Genomic DNA, 14,684 nt, shown 5'->3' with positions numbered 1-14,684 from the left:
GTTGGATATTACAAGTAGGCTGTACCGGAGGAACCCAACAAACAACACCCTATACAGCTGTAACATGGATTGTGTGGACCCCCCCCCCCCCCTCCTCAATTCTTTCCTGCAAGGAACCTGAACAGATGACATATAGCAATCAGTCGCTTTTTCACGAGGTTCACGTGAGGAGTCCAAGATAAGTCTCTGTCAATCACAACACCCAAGAACCTGCGACTTCTCCTGGACGATATCAGAAGGCAGCGAGGTTATAAACAGAACGAAGCCCCGGTAACTATTTGGTACATGTGATTTAACGAGATAGGAAGAGAGGTGGATAAGAGGAGCGAAATGGGAGTCCACAAACAAAATTCAAAGGCGGCACGCGTCCCTATACCGACCTACTTTAGGCACGTTTCATAAATCGAGAGAAAGTGTAAGGCTCTCGTCCATGGTGACGCAACTATGCCAAAGCATAAATTACGCGAGAAGTGCAGCGTGAATGAAGTGTGGGGTGAATGTAGCAGCCGCACAAAACATCAGTAATACCTATCCTGAATTTTGAGTGAAATGTCTGGTTATAATACGTTCTCTTCTAGTTTTCGTGCTACAAATTTAATTAGGCAGCCACAATTGCAAGGGCAGCGTGATACCTCCTTATGAACGTAAATATGTGGCTCAAGATACTGTGTGGCTCCAACTAAGTAGGAGTTATACACACGACTGTAGCTTTTTTCACAGCCCAATTAGTTGTCCACTTTTTATTTAAATGAACGTATCAATGTGGAAAAGGCGTGGATTCTTAAAATTCCAAATGGCGAAGTTACATGGCCATTTCTTTCACAAGTTTATCGGGACAAATTTAGAAAGCTATTCGTTCCAAAGTGTCATTTGCCATGGCCTGGTCACGTTTAATAATAATATTTTCGCAATTGCGATTACCTGGCACTTTTTTTTACAAACCACGCAAGCGTAACAATCGCTTCATGTGTATGGGCCCTCATACCGCTCTCGCGACCGGTGTGAACTCGTTGCTTACTTCACTCACGCGAGATTGCACTCACGCGAGTAGCTCACTGGGCCCAACGACCCAGTGAGCTACTGTGCAGTACTGTGCAACGGCCCATGCTACTGTGGGAAACAGACCATGACATGACTTTTTGCCTCCCAGCTGAACTTAAGCAACGCTGAGCAAGTACGCTCCACCGGATTCGCCTGGACGTCGCCTTCAGTCGACGCTGCGCACATTTTATCGGCCGTGCTGACAGTTCGAAGTGTGAACATTGTCAAGTGCCTGAGACTACAAGATGGATTTTGTGACTGCCCTCAGCATACCGGTCACAGTGGAAGACGCTGGCTGATGCAGGAGGGCAAAAATTGCCGGAAGTACTATTTCAGCCGCAATGTGTGAACACACAGCTCCAATAATAGGTACAAGGGCTGTTGTGGACTATATAAAGATCACCGTGCTAGTCTGAAAATTTTAAGGAAACCACTGTGTTAGGTGGTTATTGTACATGGGCATCCCTTCTTTCTGTCCTAATATTTCATCTTTGTTTCTTGCACCCTTTCTGCTTTTTTGTGTGCAGAGTAGCTCAGGCCGACCTCTCTGCCGACATTTCCTTCAATTAATTATCTTTCTACTAGGGCCTGGAACCAAACATGCCTTTGTAATAGATAAATTATTCATCTTCTGAATCACGTTTTGCAGCATAGCGCATACGTGCTTTCGCGGCAAGATGCGGAGACCCCCACCACGCGATTCACGTGACCAATGCAACAGCGTATTACACTCGATCAACCCATTTCGCTATTACACTGCTTTTGGGATTGGCCCTGTTAACTCTGCGAGAAACCGACCAAGCAGAAGCGCCCAAACACCGGGGAAGAGGGCACAAACAGCTAAAAGGAAGAAGGCCTAGAAAATAAAATAATCTTGCGCTTGAACGTGCATATGTGTTGGAACCAGGATAAATAGGTAGGCACAGGTTCTAGATTCACTGCGTAATTCCTGAGCGAAGGTAGTCTGTCACCGGCGCATCTGTAGGTGTGTTATAGAGGAGTATATATATATATATATATATATATATATATATATATATACGCCTGCGCGCAGGCATAGTAGGGAATGATTGGCCAGTATTGCACACACTTGCGGAAACATGCTTCGCCATGAATGTTGGGAACGCGAGGATAACTATCACCCTCCGCTTTCAAGTGGCAGGTGCTCTCACTCGAGCGGAGCGTGATATTCCCCGGTCGATCTAAGGGTCGTTATGCTTCCTTTCTGGGGTGTGTGTGTTCCACTCACGTAGCTGTTAAAAGCTGAGCGCGGCCTTCCAGATAAATGCTAAAATATAAAACACAAAAGATAAAGAACAGTGTCTTCTGTTCTTGGTCTGTCTCCGCCTTTGGACGGAAGCATACATTGCGCCAGCTAGTGCCAATATGAGTTATTGTCAATGATAACATTATTCACAGTTCACATCGATATGATTAAAAGCGACACTCGACATCGTAGTTCACTCATTTGAGATAACGTCTCTTCATTGTTGCTATTCATGATTTCTACGTATCGGCCGGAGATCAGGTCCATGTGTTCACAACGAAGTTCTTATGCTATAAGATTGTTCTCAAGAGCAGTCGCCAGCCAATCGTGATGTACATGCTAGCAAAGGCGTTCGGCCAATGGCAAAAAGCACTTACGAACGAAAAGCTTTTAGAATTCGGCCTTGAACATTAAAAAGGTCCAAGTATAAACCAAACCTTACAACTTCAGGCGTATTTGTCAACCAAAGCTAGAACACGCTTGGCGAAAGAAAAATGCGAAAAAGGAAATGAAAAAAAGCAAGAAAGAAAACCACGTAAAGAGAAAAAGTTGTGTATTTTCGAAAATTGTACGCACTTACCTTCGACAATTTGACATTCTTGAAGCCTTGCAGCAGATAGAATGTAATGCAGCCGGAAAAGTAGCATACGCCGTGGTAGAAAGGGAACATGTAGTAGTTGTTCAATGTGTCCTCCAGTATTCTGTAAAATTCAAGTAAAACAAAAGAAAGATTGTGGTTTTTAGCAGGAGCGCATGAAGTCTAACAAAAAATTTATATGTGAGTGTTCTCATCGAATAAAGAAATCAATGCCGCTTTCACTGTTGTGGAAGGCCGATGTAGCAAATTGCACAGTACGCATGAATGCGATACGGAAAAGTGCTTTGACTTGAAGCGTCACTTTTACGAATGCATGGTGGGTTCAAAAGACTCAACAATCAGGAGTATTCGGAGAAAATACAAAGAGCTCACGAAGCCTCGGTTACGAAAGTTCGCTTCTACTAATGCTCGGAAAATCAGCCATTTAAACTTCACCTATTCAGTATTATATTTATTTAAGGCAAAAGGCACAGCAGGTGGTCGATGTTTTCTTCGGTGCCACAGACCTCGCAAGCTGCACTGTCAGTCATTCCAATTAATGTAGAGTATGCCTTTGTGAAGGCCACTCCTAACCAAAGGCGGCAGAGATATGCCTCAGAGAGACAAGAACTTGCCAAAGCTTTCCAAAAACTGGACAATCGGCCGCTTTCTGTGCAGGTGCTACTAGAACACCGCCCCCATCGCCCGTCGGCCCATAAAGCGGTGAAGGCGCTTTTGTGTTTCTTAAGGACGACGGGTTTGTGCGACCATCTGTGACTATTAACGCGATTTCTGTAAGACCACACGCGTCAGCGAACTCGCCGCAATTTCCTTCTTTCCTTCCCTCCTCTCTCTCCCTGTGATCTTTGTTCTCCCCTTTCCCATTCCCCCGGTGTAGGGTAGCCAACCGGACGTTATTCTGGTTAACCTCCCTGCCTTCTTTTCTCTTTCCTCCTCCTCCCCTAAGGCAAAAGGCGTGAGATACAAAAATAGTACAATATAAGGCGTCATACTTTATACCCCATGGTTGAGGAGTGTTGTATACTTTGAAAACATGAAATATCATGCATGCGATGTCGGAACCAGTACACGTAAGTTATTTCGTCGTTCGGGTCTTATTGCAGCTGTTCAAGAGGCAATAGAAGTGGCGTTAGGGTGCTCAAAAGAGGTGCATAATGAAGTAACTTTATTTTCGCGTTTGGTTTGCAAGCTAAATACTCTAGATAGCTAATAGAGCAGGTGAAAAAAAAAAAAAGGTTCTATGGACATATGTTCCTATGAGTGAGTGTCAAGGCATGAGAATGCCTGGGTCGTCAAAGAAGCGGAGCCTGTATTTCCCAAAACGTCTTTTTTACCCAAGAGAGTTGGCTGATTGGCCGGTGTTCGGGCGCATGCTAAGTGATAGCGAGGGGATCGTTGCAGCGGTGGCCCATCGAGAACGGAGTTACATGAGAGACGTTTTGTCCAATAGTGTACCAAGTAAACTGTAGCAAGAAATAAAACGTCTACTCGGGTCAGAAGGGCAAATATGCGCGAGCGCATAACTTGGTGTAACTTGGCGACATCAACTGAGGTGCACAATTTTTCCCTGGTGCAGTCTTATTCATAGGTACTGCGAATCGTTAGGCAAAAGATATAGAAGTGCGCCCTAGCGAGTGCCAGGCGGGAGAGATCCAACGCTCATGCAACTTATGTGAAGCGAAACTTAAGTGGAGCGGTTAATGAAATGTTATACAACTAATTCTGATGTAGAATTGCGTTTATTTGCATCCTATGCAACGCGTAGCCTCGTGTAATGTTTATGTTTATGCCTAACGTATAAATAAAAGAATAATTTCTGGGGTTTTTACGTGCGAAAACCTCGATATGATTATGAGGCACGCCGCAGTGGGGGACTCCGGATTAATTTTGACCCCCTGGGATCCTTCAACGTGCAACCAATTGGTGGTACACGGGCGTTCTTGCATTTCGCCCCCTTCGAAATGCGGCCGCCCCAACCGGGATTTGATCCCGCGACCTCGTGTTCAGCAGCGAAAAGCCGATGCCACTAAGCAACCACGATGGGTACGCCTCGCATAGGTAGCAACATTAAGCTAACGCAATGTTTATGTTTATGCGTTGCAGCGTTCACAAACTACGCCGAAATGCAAACACCCAATGTGACGGATACACACAGTGAGACGTCGACACACAGTGAGACGTCGACACACTGATGTCACGATGACTAAGGTGATGTATGATGTCTGTCGAGGGAAAAATAGCGATAAAAGCTGTATGGGCACAGAGGAGTACGACACGTGTCAAATACATTCAACGATTCTGTTCCCCTTGCGCTGCAGTGGCAATGACCTATTCTGGAGGATCGGCCAAAAGTGGGCACCAACCTAGTGGCACCGAAAATGCAGAAATTGCTTTGATGTTCTATATTCTCGAGTCCAGCCAAACAACTACATGGTTTATGTCGAGCTGGTGCTTTAAAATTGTATTTCATTTATCTGATTTCCTGCTTGCTTAATGATGTAGCCATTTACTCTCGTGGGGTGGTCGGCTACAGTAGTGGCCAATATTTCTCATCTGAATAAGCATAACCACAGACTGCTGAAACTAAGAACTGTTAGGATGAAATGTTCCCGAAAAGAAACGCAAACCTTTACTTCAGTCTGACTGAGATATATTTAGTATTTAATTACAGAATACCTGCATCGACTTGGAGGCATTAGGTTGGGGGAACAGAAATCGCATGTTTAATGTACCCATTAAATATAACTGAAAAACAATGTACAGTGCTCACGGATTGAAATAGGACACGGAGCATTTAGTACAACCCTACATATGTGCAAAGTACGCGAGAGCACAGTGTCATGTCGCTAGGAATTTGGTCACCAAAGGTGACGAGGACTCCGATGTAAGTGTACGCGCCAGAATTACGTCGATGTGACACGAACTGCAGCCGGTTGAAGCGAAAGTATGCGCATTACTTAGCCCTAAATTGACGCGTTTCATTCCGTGAGCGCTGTACATATCTGAATATTTACCCATACAGATGCACGCTGGCAAACCACGCGCAAGATATACTAGAACTTACACATCACATTCGTAGATAACGCAGTGTAATGACCCCTCGAAAAATACATATAAATAAACTGAACAATAAATATTTAAGAAGAGCACGTACAATATACAAAAAAGGCAGTTGTAATTCCCTAGAAATCACCCAGCACAGAAAATAATAATTCGTTATTGGATACATGTAATACATCATCTGACAAGCGGTTTGAACCTCTTATAGTTTTTGGGAAGGAGTAGTGGAAAGTGCTTCTTCGGGAATTATGTTCCGAAATCTTTTATTGTTATCAAAGCGAAAGTATATACTATAAGCTGGGTAAAAAATATAATTACAACGGTTTATGCCTATCTGACTGTGAAATATATGGTGCATTAGCTTAGGTCTCAGTTTTTGCCTACGTACAGGTAACGCTTTGAGACGTCATCCCTATATAGTGGCCTTTATTTCTGAACTGCTTAAGTATGGATCGTAATTACTGCATGGAAACCTTGCTGCTTTTTGATCTGGTAATAAGATAGGCTAGCCTTCTTGGTATCTGGCCCATTATGCGCAGACACAATCAAGTATTGACATGACACGTAAAAAATAGTTTCCTTGACTTCCGGCGTTGCTTGCTCAATACATCTCGAAATACCTCCAAATCCTACCAGCTTATGATAGGGCATAGTCAACTTGTTTGTTCCAAGTGAATGATTCGGTGAAATAGACTCCTAGATACTTGCATTTAGACAGTTTGTCCATAAGCGTTTATTGATTCTACATTGGAGCTATAATTTGCATAATTTCTTGGAAAAACTGCCTTTTCTAGTATTCAAATGCACGTTCTATTGTTGACATCAGTTTTGTGTATTGTCGAATCTGTTTGCAAAATATATGTGCCATTTTCAGACGTGATTTCTTTAATGACACAGTTGTCGGGAAATAGTTTGATTGGTGACCTAATTTTTTGAACAATGTTGTTTATGGAGATTAAAAACAATATTGGGCCCAAACAGGCTGCCTTAAGGGACACGCGAAGCTTGTTATTTGTGAAGACTTTGGTGTTGTTCAGGACAACGGAAGGAGTCCATTCAGGTAGCTTTGTATCCAATTGCGAGCTTTAGTGTTTATGTTTAAAGCAGCAAGTTTGATATCTATGAAGTGTTGTGACACTGGCACTCAGAAGCATTGCGAGAACAACAACAACAACAACAACAACAACAACAACAACAACAACAACAACAACAACAACAACAACAACAACAACAACAACAACAACAACAACAAAATTAAATGACGCATATCTGGCTATTGTTATAATTGACTCCGGGTACGAAATGCTGAAATCGCGTGTGTTGTGTATTACATGAATAACCTTTGGAGAAACCGTGCTGACAAGGTGCAATAAGGCAACAAAATCAAGAAGTGGGAATATGGAACTGCTAATAGTATGCTCAAATACATCGCACCATATTAACTTCAATGAAATAGGCCGATAGTTTTCTGTAAGTTCTTCAGCGGGTGATTTCGAAACAGATGTCGGGTTCGTAGCCTTACAATCTTGAGGAATGAACCTTGTTTCAAGACAATGCTTGTAAATCGTCATTAAGCACGGGGCATTGATGCTATGACGTTAAGGACGACTGTAGATATATATTCCCTCAGGGCCACTCTCTTCTGTTTCATGCATGTAAAATATGCACATCTCGAAGAAACCATCACCAATACTTAGGCCCTGTAACGTTAAGCGTGATCTTTGACTATGTGAGTGTTGTAATTTGATTAATGACATACATCACTTGTGTCATTCAAACGCTCTATTTTTATTGTTAATCCCATGCGGTCTTATTTACCGAGAACGTATTTTTGCGACAAATGCTGGTTGCCTGCGGAATGTTCGTGCATTAATATTTAATTACTTTCGCGGCTTTATCTCCTGACCTCCCACTGTACCTGTAACCAACATGTCTTGAAAAAGACAAGTCCATTTGTCGAAACGTTGGCTCCCGCTTTCACATTGTTCTCGTTTTGCTCATAGTCTTGAATTTCCATCTCCCGCCTTCCACCTGCTTCCCCATGATACCAACTGTATTTCAAGTTTTCTTCCTAGGATACTTGCGATACAGCACACCAATGCTGTCCAATGCTAACAAAACTAACATCCATGTCCTACAGAGCATTCAAGGCCAAGCCCTTCGAACATGTCTGGGGCTACCTCGAAATGCTTCAACCGTGGCAACAATTGCCACCGCGAGAGACCACCCAATAAGGACCTATATAGATATCGACGCGCTCCGGGTGCATGTTCGCCATATATCCAGAGTCCCTGACCACCATCTCGCTCGATTGCCTGAGAAAAGACCCAGGGCAGCGTTCTCCAGATCAATTGCGGCTAACCGGCACTCTTTGTCTTTGAGGCACTCACCCGCAACAAGAACGCCATCCCCTATGTGGTGCTTGAAGAAGCCTCCTGTGTACCTTGCTGTTCCAGGAATAGTGAGGAAAGCTAGCTTGACCACCGCGGCTCTCAAGCAGATCACATTGGAACTTCTGCATTGTTCATACTCTAACCGCATTCATGTCTACACGGATGGTTCCGTCTCGGAAAATTCTACGGGCGCCGTTGTTCTACCATCTCAATCGGTCGTCATCAAGTTTAAGACATCACACGTAACGACATCTACAGGCTCTGAACTGGCCGCTCTTCGCGCTGCTGTCGAATACATTGAAAAAGAACCGCCCAACAAATGGGCAATATTTTGTGACTCGAAAGCAGCCCTCCAGAGCTGGAGAAGTTTACGACGTGGCAATTATGAACAGCTGGTGTCACAAATCCACGAAACCTGCCATTGCGCTTCTGAAAGAGGACATAATATCATATTTCAGTGGCTGCCGGGACATTGTGGCATCGTTGGTAATCACCTCGCCGATGACGCTGCCCGACGTGCCCAGGCTGGCTCACCGACACTCGTTATACCTTTATCCAGAGTCGACGCTGCAAGAGAGCTTCGCAGTCTCGCTCGTACAATCACGTTAGGTTGCTGGCATACACCTCAGAACTCTAAGTGTCGTTTACACAGCCTCGACCCATCACTGAAACTTACATTACCAGCGAACCTTCCACGACGTGACGCAACACTGCTGTGTCGGCTGTGGGTAGGAGTAGCATTCACCAACTCCTACAGCTATCGTATTGGAATGGCGGATTCACCAATGTGCGCGAAGTGCAAGTGTGAAGAGACTATCAGTCACCTTCTGTGCCACTGTTCTCGCTTCGATAATCAACGCGAGACTCTCCAGTGTGCCTTAAATAGACTGGATGACAGGCCATTTACGGAAGCGAAGATCTTGGGGGCCTGGCCTCATAGTTCATTGGCCCAGAAAGCAGTTCGAGCGCTTTTTCGCTACCTGAGGGAAACAGACTTGAGTGCCAGACTGTAGACATCCTATACCTAAGTTCTCTCTCTCCCTCTTTCACTCCCCATTCCCCTCCCCACGTGTAGGGTAGCAAACTGGACTCAGTCTAGTTAACCTCCCTGCCTTTCTGTCTTCCTTTCTCTCTCTCTCTCTCTCTCTGTATTTCAAGTTGGTTATATTAATACTGATGTACTTAAAGAGTCGACAAGCGTTCGCAAGCACTTTTGAGCATTTTAGAATGAAGCACGTTCAGTTGGCAGCGAAATTGTACGCGTCCGCAAAATTGCTCTAAACTTTCTTGCAGGGCCCAACCGAGGTACTCCCTAACCAAGCTAAAGAACGATGATGAAGGCTGCGTCAGGATTCCTCCCTTGAAATTATATAATCTATGCTGTAGACAACCTATGTAATTCTTTCCCAACCAATAATATAACATCCGCGATAACACGTGCTCTCCGCACAGACCATAAAGTTTGCATGCACCCTGAAATGTCCGCACTGCCTTGTAAATCTGAAACAAAATTAATTCAGAGATTGCCCCTCACTTGAACCACATATGCCGATAACTTTATGGGTGCTATTACTTATCGCCCCTTACCCCAGTCTTTGACTTGTGCTATTGAAACTAAACGAATCAAAAGATGGATTACTACGCTTTACAGCATTGCAGTATGCTAAAATACTGCCGTTTTGTGAACTTCACGTTATTGCACGAGCAAGAGTAAAGTTTTAGCTACAGAGCTTCGCTCTCGTTCTTGTAGAAACAATGCTGACGCGCAGTTGACGAGAGCGAACACTCTGAATAGAGGTAGTTGTTAAAATAGTATCATTGTTATCTTTGCCGGTAGAGTTTCTCCAATGACATAATAAGTTCAGCGCGTGCACACACACATATGCGTATGCACGCTCACACACGAATGCACACGCACGCACACACGCACGCACCAAAAAGCGTTTTCTCCAGAAGTGCTGCTACTACTAGAAAGAAATTAAAAATTCATTACTTACGACATTGTTTCCGTGATAGCAATCACGAAAGGCGTATTGTGGGTTCCGCTGATCTGCCATGCTGAGATTGAGCAACTTACTATAGAAAGCAAGATGAAGACGCCAATCGCCCAGCGTTGTCGGCTACAATGAAAACGAATACAAGAGATTGAAGTGGCTAGCACGTTTCTATGCACGTCTTTCTAGCAGTTGTACAGCCTTTGCAAGAGAAACGTAGCTACTAGGTGCTTGATCGCTGATTAATCTCGGCTGCGCGGTGCTGGGGAGTGTGGAACTTCTGGAGACAGAATTTGGCGAGTGAGACAATGGTTCGCCTCCCCATACGGAGCTTTAAGAAGAGCTGCTACAACAGGAGGCTGACCCGAGATCTCGTAGTCAGCTGCGGCTCTCTGCTAAACTGCCTTGTTTCTTTTTACAAAGGCTGTACTCTAGGAACTAGCTGTGGCTGTATTACAGCTTTAGCAGGACGTACTTTTTCAAGATGATGGCTATCGGGAGACTTATAAGGAAGAGCTGGAAGTCGACGGAAAGGTACCACAGGTGCACCAGTATGGACTGCGAACGAGGTAGAAGAACAAAGAACAAGAAATACCGTGAAGCCATGAGAACAATATTCGCAATGTGAGAGTGACAAAATTGACTAAAAATTATCTTTTAGGACATTAGTGAGATTGTTAATTATATTGCTCAGTTCTAAGTGCAGGTACCCTATTGCAAGATAATAACAACTTACAGACGAGCGGCAGTCTGCGTGTTTTGCTAAGTAGTAGCAGTACACAGGGACCCTCCTGTCCCATTATTGCAGTCAGAGGTTGTCTAAGGCTAACAAGGCGACAGTGGCCTTCCGGAGAGAGGAACGGCAAGCACCAGCACTGGCGGTATCGGCTACGTGACCATGAAGTGTTCCGGGTCGGGTTCAGTTTGCAGTACGAATAAGGCTACTTCGCCACTAAGAGAACAAGGAAGTTTTGCATTCACCTGCTACTGACGTGCCGCAGTGCAGCTGCTTCACTGCGCAAGCCCACAACAGTTTCGGCGATATCGCCACATATTCGGTTTTCGTTTCATCAAGGAAGCGAGACCTTATAGCGTAGGCCTATTTGTCATCTCTGGCTGTTGTTTCCCATTGTTCGCTCTGCGAAGTGCTTCTGCTTCTTCCAGGAACATTCAACATGAGAGCCGAGTGAATTAGAATAATGCATGGCGTATTTACCAGAGCTGCTGAACTAAAAGCGTGTATTAAGTATATTTTATGAACTTTAAGCAAGCAATAATTTCAGAAGTCTGTCATTTTGTTTCGTAGGATTCATATTTTTTAGCAAGCCTATTCGTGTGCTAGGGAAACGCATAAATATTACCAGAAAAAAAAAAACATTGTCTTTGATTGGTACACAGGCAGCGCCTGCTTCATCAGCTGGTCATGCCTGAAAAACGTGCCTTACATAGAAGTAATGCCATTGCAAAATCTTTATTATAGCTCTGCACTTGTTGCACAAAAAGGGCTTTATCACCACTCATTGCCTTCATTATTCGGTAAATTTTGAGGGGTTTAGTGCCTTCATCTGCTCAAAATCGAATAACAGAAGACTACCCGTTTACAGCCTTATTTGCTCTGCTACCTGCCATGGTGGCTATATAGCCAGAATGTTCTGCTGCCTGGCACGAGCATCCCTGGAAACGGCGGCCACATCCGGATGAAAGTGAACTGCAAGAACGCTCATGTTCTTCGATTTGGCTGAATGTTAAAAGAATCCAAGGCGGTCAATATATAATCCGGAGTCGTCCACTACAACGTCTCTCTAAGTCCCAAGATTGCTTTGGGATGTTAAACACAATAAATAAATAAATAAATAAATAAGTAAATAAATAAATAAATAAATAAATAAATAAATAAATAAATAAATAAATAAAGCAACCATATTTGCTGTAGATCTATTTTTTGCACGTCAAAGAGATAACAGTAGAAATAACTAAGATAATTATTACACGCGAACAGAAATCATTGAACGAAGAAGCCTGAGCATATAAGCAGTATTTTGTACAAGTCTACAAGACCACGAGTTCTTTGTATTCTGCTGTGATCACAGTGCGGTCGTAAAGTTCGCAATGCTCCTATTTGTTTTATTAATGCTCCTGGGCGTCAGTAATCCAATAATCGTAAATGCTGCTGGTCGTTCGAAAGCAGAAGTACGGTCGCTGCGCTCAAAGTCGTTCGTCTCAAAAGCCCTTGCCGCTTCCGCCGGTCTATAAGCCAGACGTTGCAGTGGATACAGTAAGTTCCTTGTCCGAAAAAGGATAAACCGAAAATACTGCGCCCACTGATCCCAGCGTATCTGAATCTGACGTAAATGCAGCGGGCCTACCAACAACTGCGCTCGCCTCTAATCCGACCGTTGACCTCTTCACGCACCATACTACGGCAGTCTGAACAAAATGTGTAGTTACGTTCTTTGATTCTGCGGTTGCGTTTCTTGCAAAATATCTACGCACTGCGTACGCAGTCTGAAGGCAGTTTTACAGTGATAGCTGTTATGAGTTCTTAGCTAACTAGATGATCGTCTTCTGGGTAAACAATACAATACAATACAATACCGTCCCCACCCATAATCGGTTCAGAAGGCAGTGAAGGCACTTTTGTGCTTTCTGAGATTGTTTGGCTTGTGCGAGCGCCTTTGACTCTGTAGTGCTGTCCGTGCACGTCTTCCTGCCCCCAGCTCTCTCTTCTTCTCCCTTCTTTCTATTTCCCTTCTCCCTTGCCCCAGCGCAGGGTAGCCAACCGGACTCTTGACTGGTTAACATTCCTGCCTTCCTTTTATCTCTCTCTCTTGCAAACTCAAACGTAACCTACACCAACCACAGGCTGAAAAGAAACGTACGCATACATGTCAGCTTATTACTGTGGCCACCATTGGGTGCTGTAGCTTTGGCTACAGTACCCAATTGGCCCAAGAGCTTGCGCTAAGGCGGCTTTACAAGCTCATAGGTTTACTCTATTTCAGCAAAATCTGGTACATCGAAGTTCGAACAGTAAGAATCTGCAATTACATTTCGAACACTTACGAAAGCAGTTTTCCTGTAGTTTTGAATCTGAAGTAGTATGTCCAACCAAAGCCGGTTCATTTCGTCGTAGAACTTCTCAAAATAACTCTTTGCGTCTGGTCCAGACGTAATCACCGGGAGCAAGTACATGCACATGAGAAGGAAGAATACCGGCACCATGGTCCTGCAAGAGTTGTGAATAAGCTGCGTTGTAAAGCTTGGCGGCAGCACATCTTGTTTTATAGAATGGGCACCTCGCCGTTCGCCAAATTTGTGCAGTCCGCAGAGGCCGAGGGCTTACCTTATAAACCGTCGGATCACCGCGAATATGAACACGACGATGGCAGGTTTCTTTTGTTTTGATATCGTGTAGCACAGGAGGAACGCACTGCAACGAACCAGACATTCGAAGATTGATATTAGTGCCAAAAAGTGTGCACTCGCCAAGAATAAAAGAAAAATAAAGAACAGACGTTTCGGGCCCCGTACGGGTCCCTTGATCACAATGAAGAAGTAAGCATGGGCGCGCGGCTGTTTATGGGTGAGGTGGCGCAGCGTGCGGGTGTATATCTCGGGAAGATTACCCCGCGTCCTGTTTATCGTCCGTCTAGTTGATTGGACGTAAAATTATTCTAAAAAAAAACGGGCAGATAAGTGTTTCTCTTTGGCGATGATGGCTGCCGAGTCCCAGTCAATGATGTGTCCGGTTAGTTCGGGATGTTCCGCCAGGGCGTTCGCGGTTGTGTGGCCCTTGGCGACGTCATTCATGTGTTGTTCCAAGCGCCGTTTAAAGTTTATTCTTTATCATTCTTTATTTTTCTTTTATTCTTGGCGAGTGCACGTTTTTTCGCACCAATATGTTTCCTCGCCAGACGAGTTTTCATCGAACACTTGACAAAGATTGATATTAAGAACGACTCATTTCAGCGCTACCTTTTCATGATATCTTTACCGTGAACAGGACTACACTGCACTTGACACCATCGAGCGATGAGGGTGAAGCACTCATTCTTCCGTCCTGTTCGCACTGAATCTATCACACGTAGCGCATGATTCCTTCATCAAAGAAAGTGACTAGTCCATATTCTTGCCTACATGTATACACAGACACGATAGAAGCTGAGAAGCCTACAGGACCCTGAATTGTTGGGATTGAAGGGTAAAGATTCTACATGTAGTTTCAACAGAACTACAGTACTTAAATATTGTTTGACATGAGAAAGAGAAAAAAAATTGTCATTTTATAAAAAAATGTATGTCCCTTCGTTTTGAGGCCCATCTTCTCCGAT

At 44.2% G+C, this 14,684-nt stretch overlaps 1 protein-coding gene across 1 annotated transcript in view; it reads right to left on the bottom strand.

Moving 5' to 3' along the window:
- The window catches only part of LOC126545880 (nose resistant to fluoxetine protein 6-like), a 48,738-nt gene that overhangs the window by 11,441 nt on the left and 22,613 nt on the right, over positions 1-14,684 (bottom strand). The window contains exons 8-12 of the mRNA XM_050193909.2: positions 13,697-13,783; positions 13,417-13,579; positions 10,829-10,911; positions 10,357-10,479; positions 2,889-3,009 (exon numbers count right to left, since the gene is read on the bottom strand). Of these exons, the coding sequence (XP_050049866.2) occupies positions 2,889-3,009; positions 10,357-10,479; positions 10,829-10,911; positions 13,417-13,579; positions 13,697-13,783 (577 nt within the window). The remainder of the gene's footprint in view (positions 1-2,888; positions 3,010-10,356; positions 10,480-10,828; positions 10,912-13,416; positions 13,580-13,696; positions 13,784-14,684) is intronic.

The sequence above is a fragment of the Dermacentor andersoni genome, chromosome 1 (assembly GCF_023375885.2).
Source record: "Dermacentor andersoni chromosome 1, qqDerAnde1_hic_scaffold, whole genome shotgun sequence".
NCBI lineage: Eukaryota > Metazoa > Arthropoda > Arachnida > Ixodida > Ixodidae > Dermacentor > Dermacentor andersoni.
The sequence above is the reverse complement of the archived record's forward strand: the minus strand, read 5'-3'. Positions and strand labels throughout refer to the sequence as shown.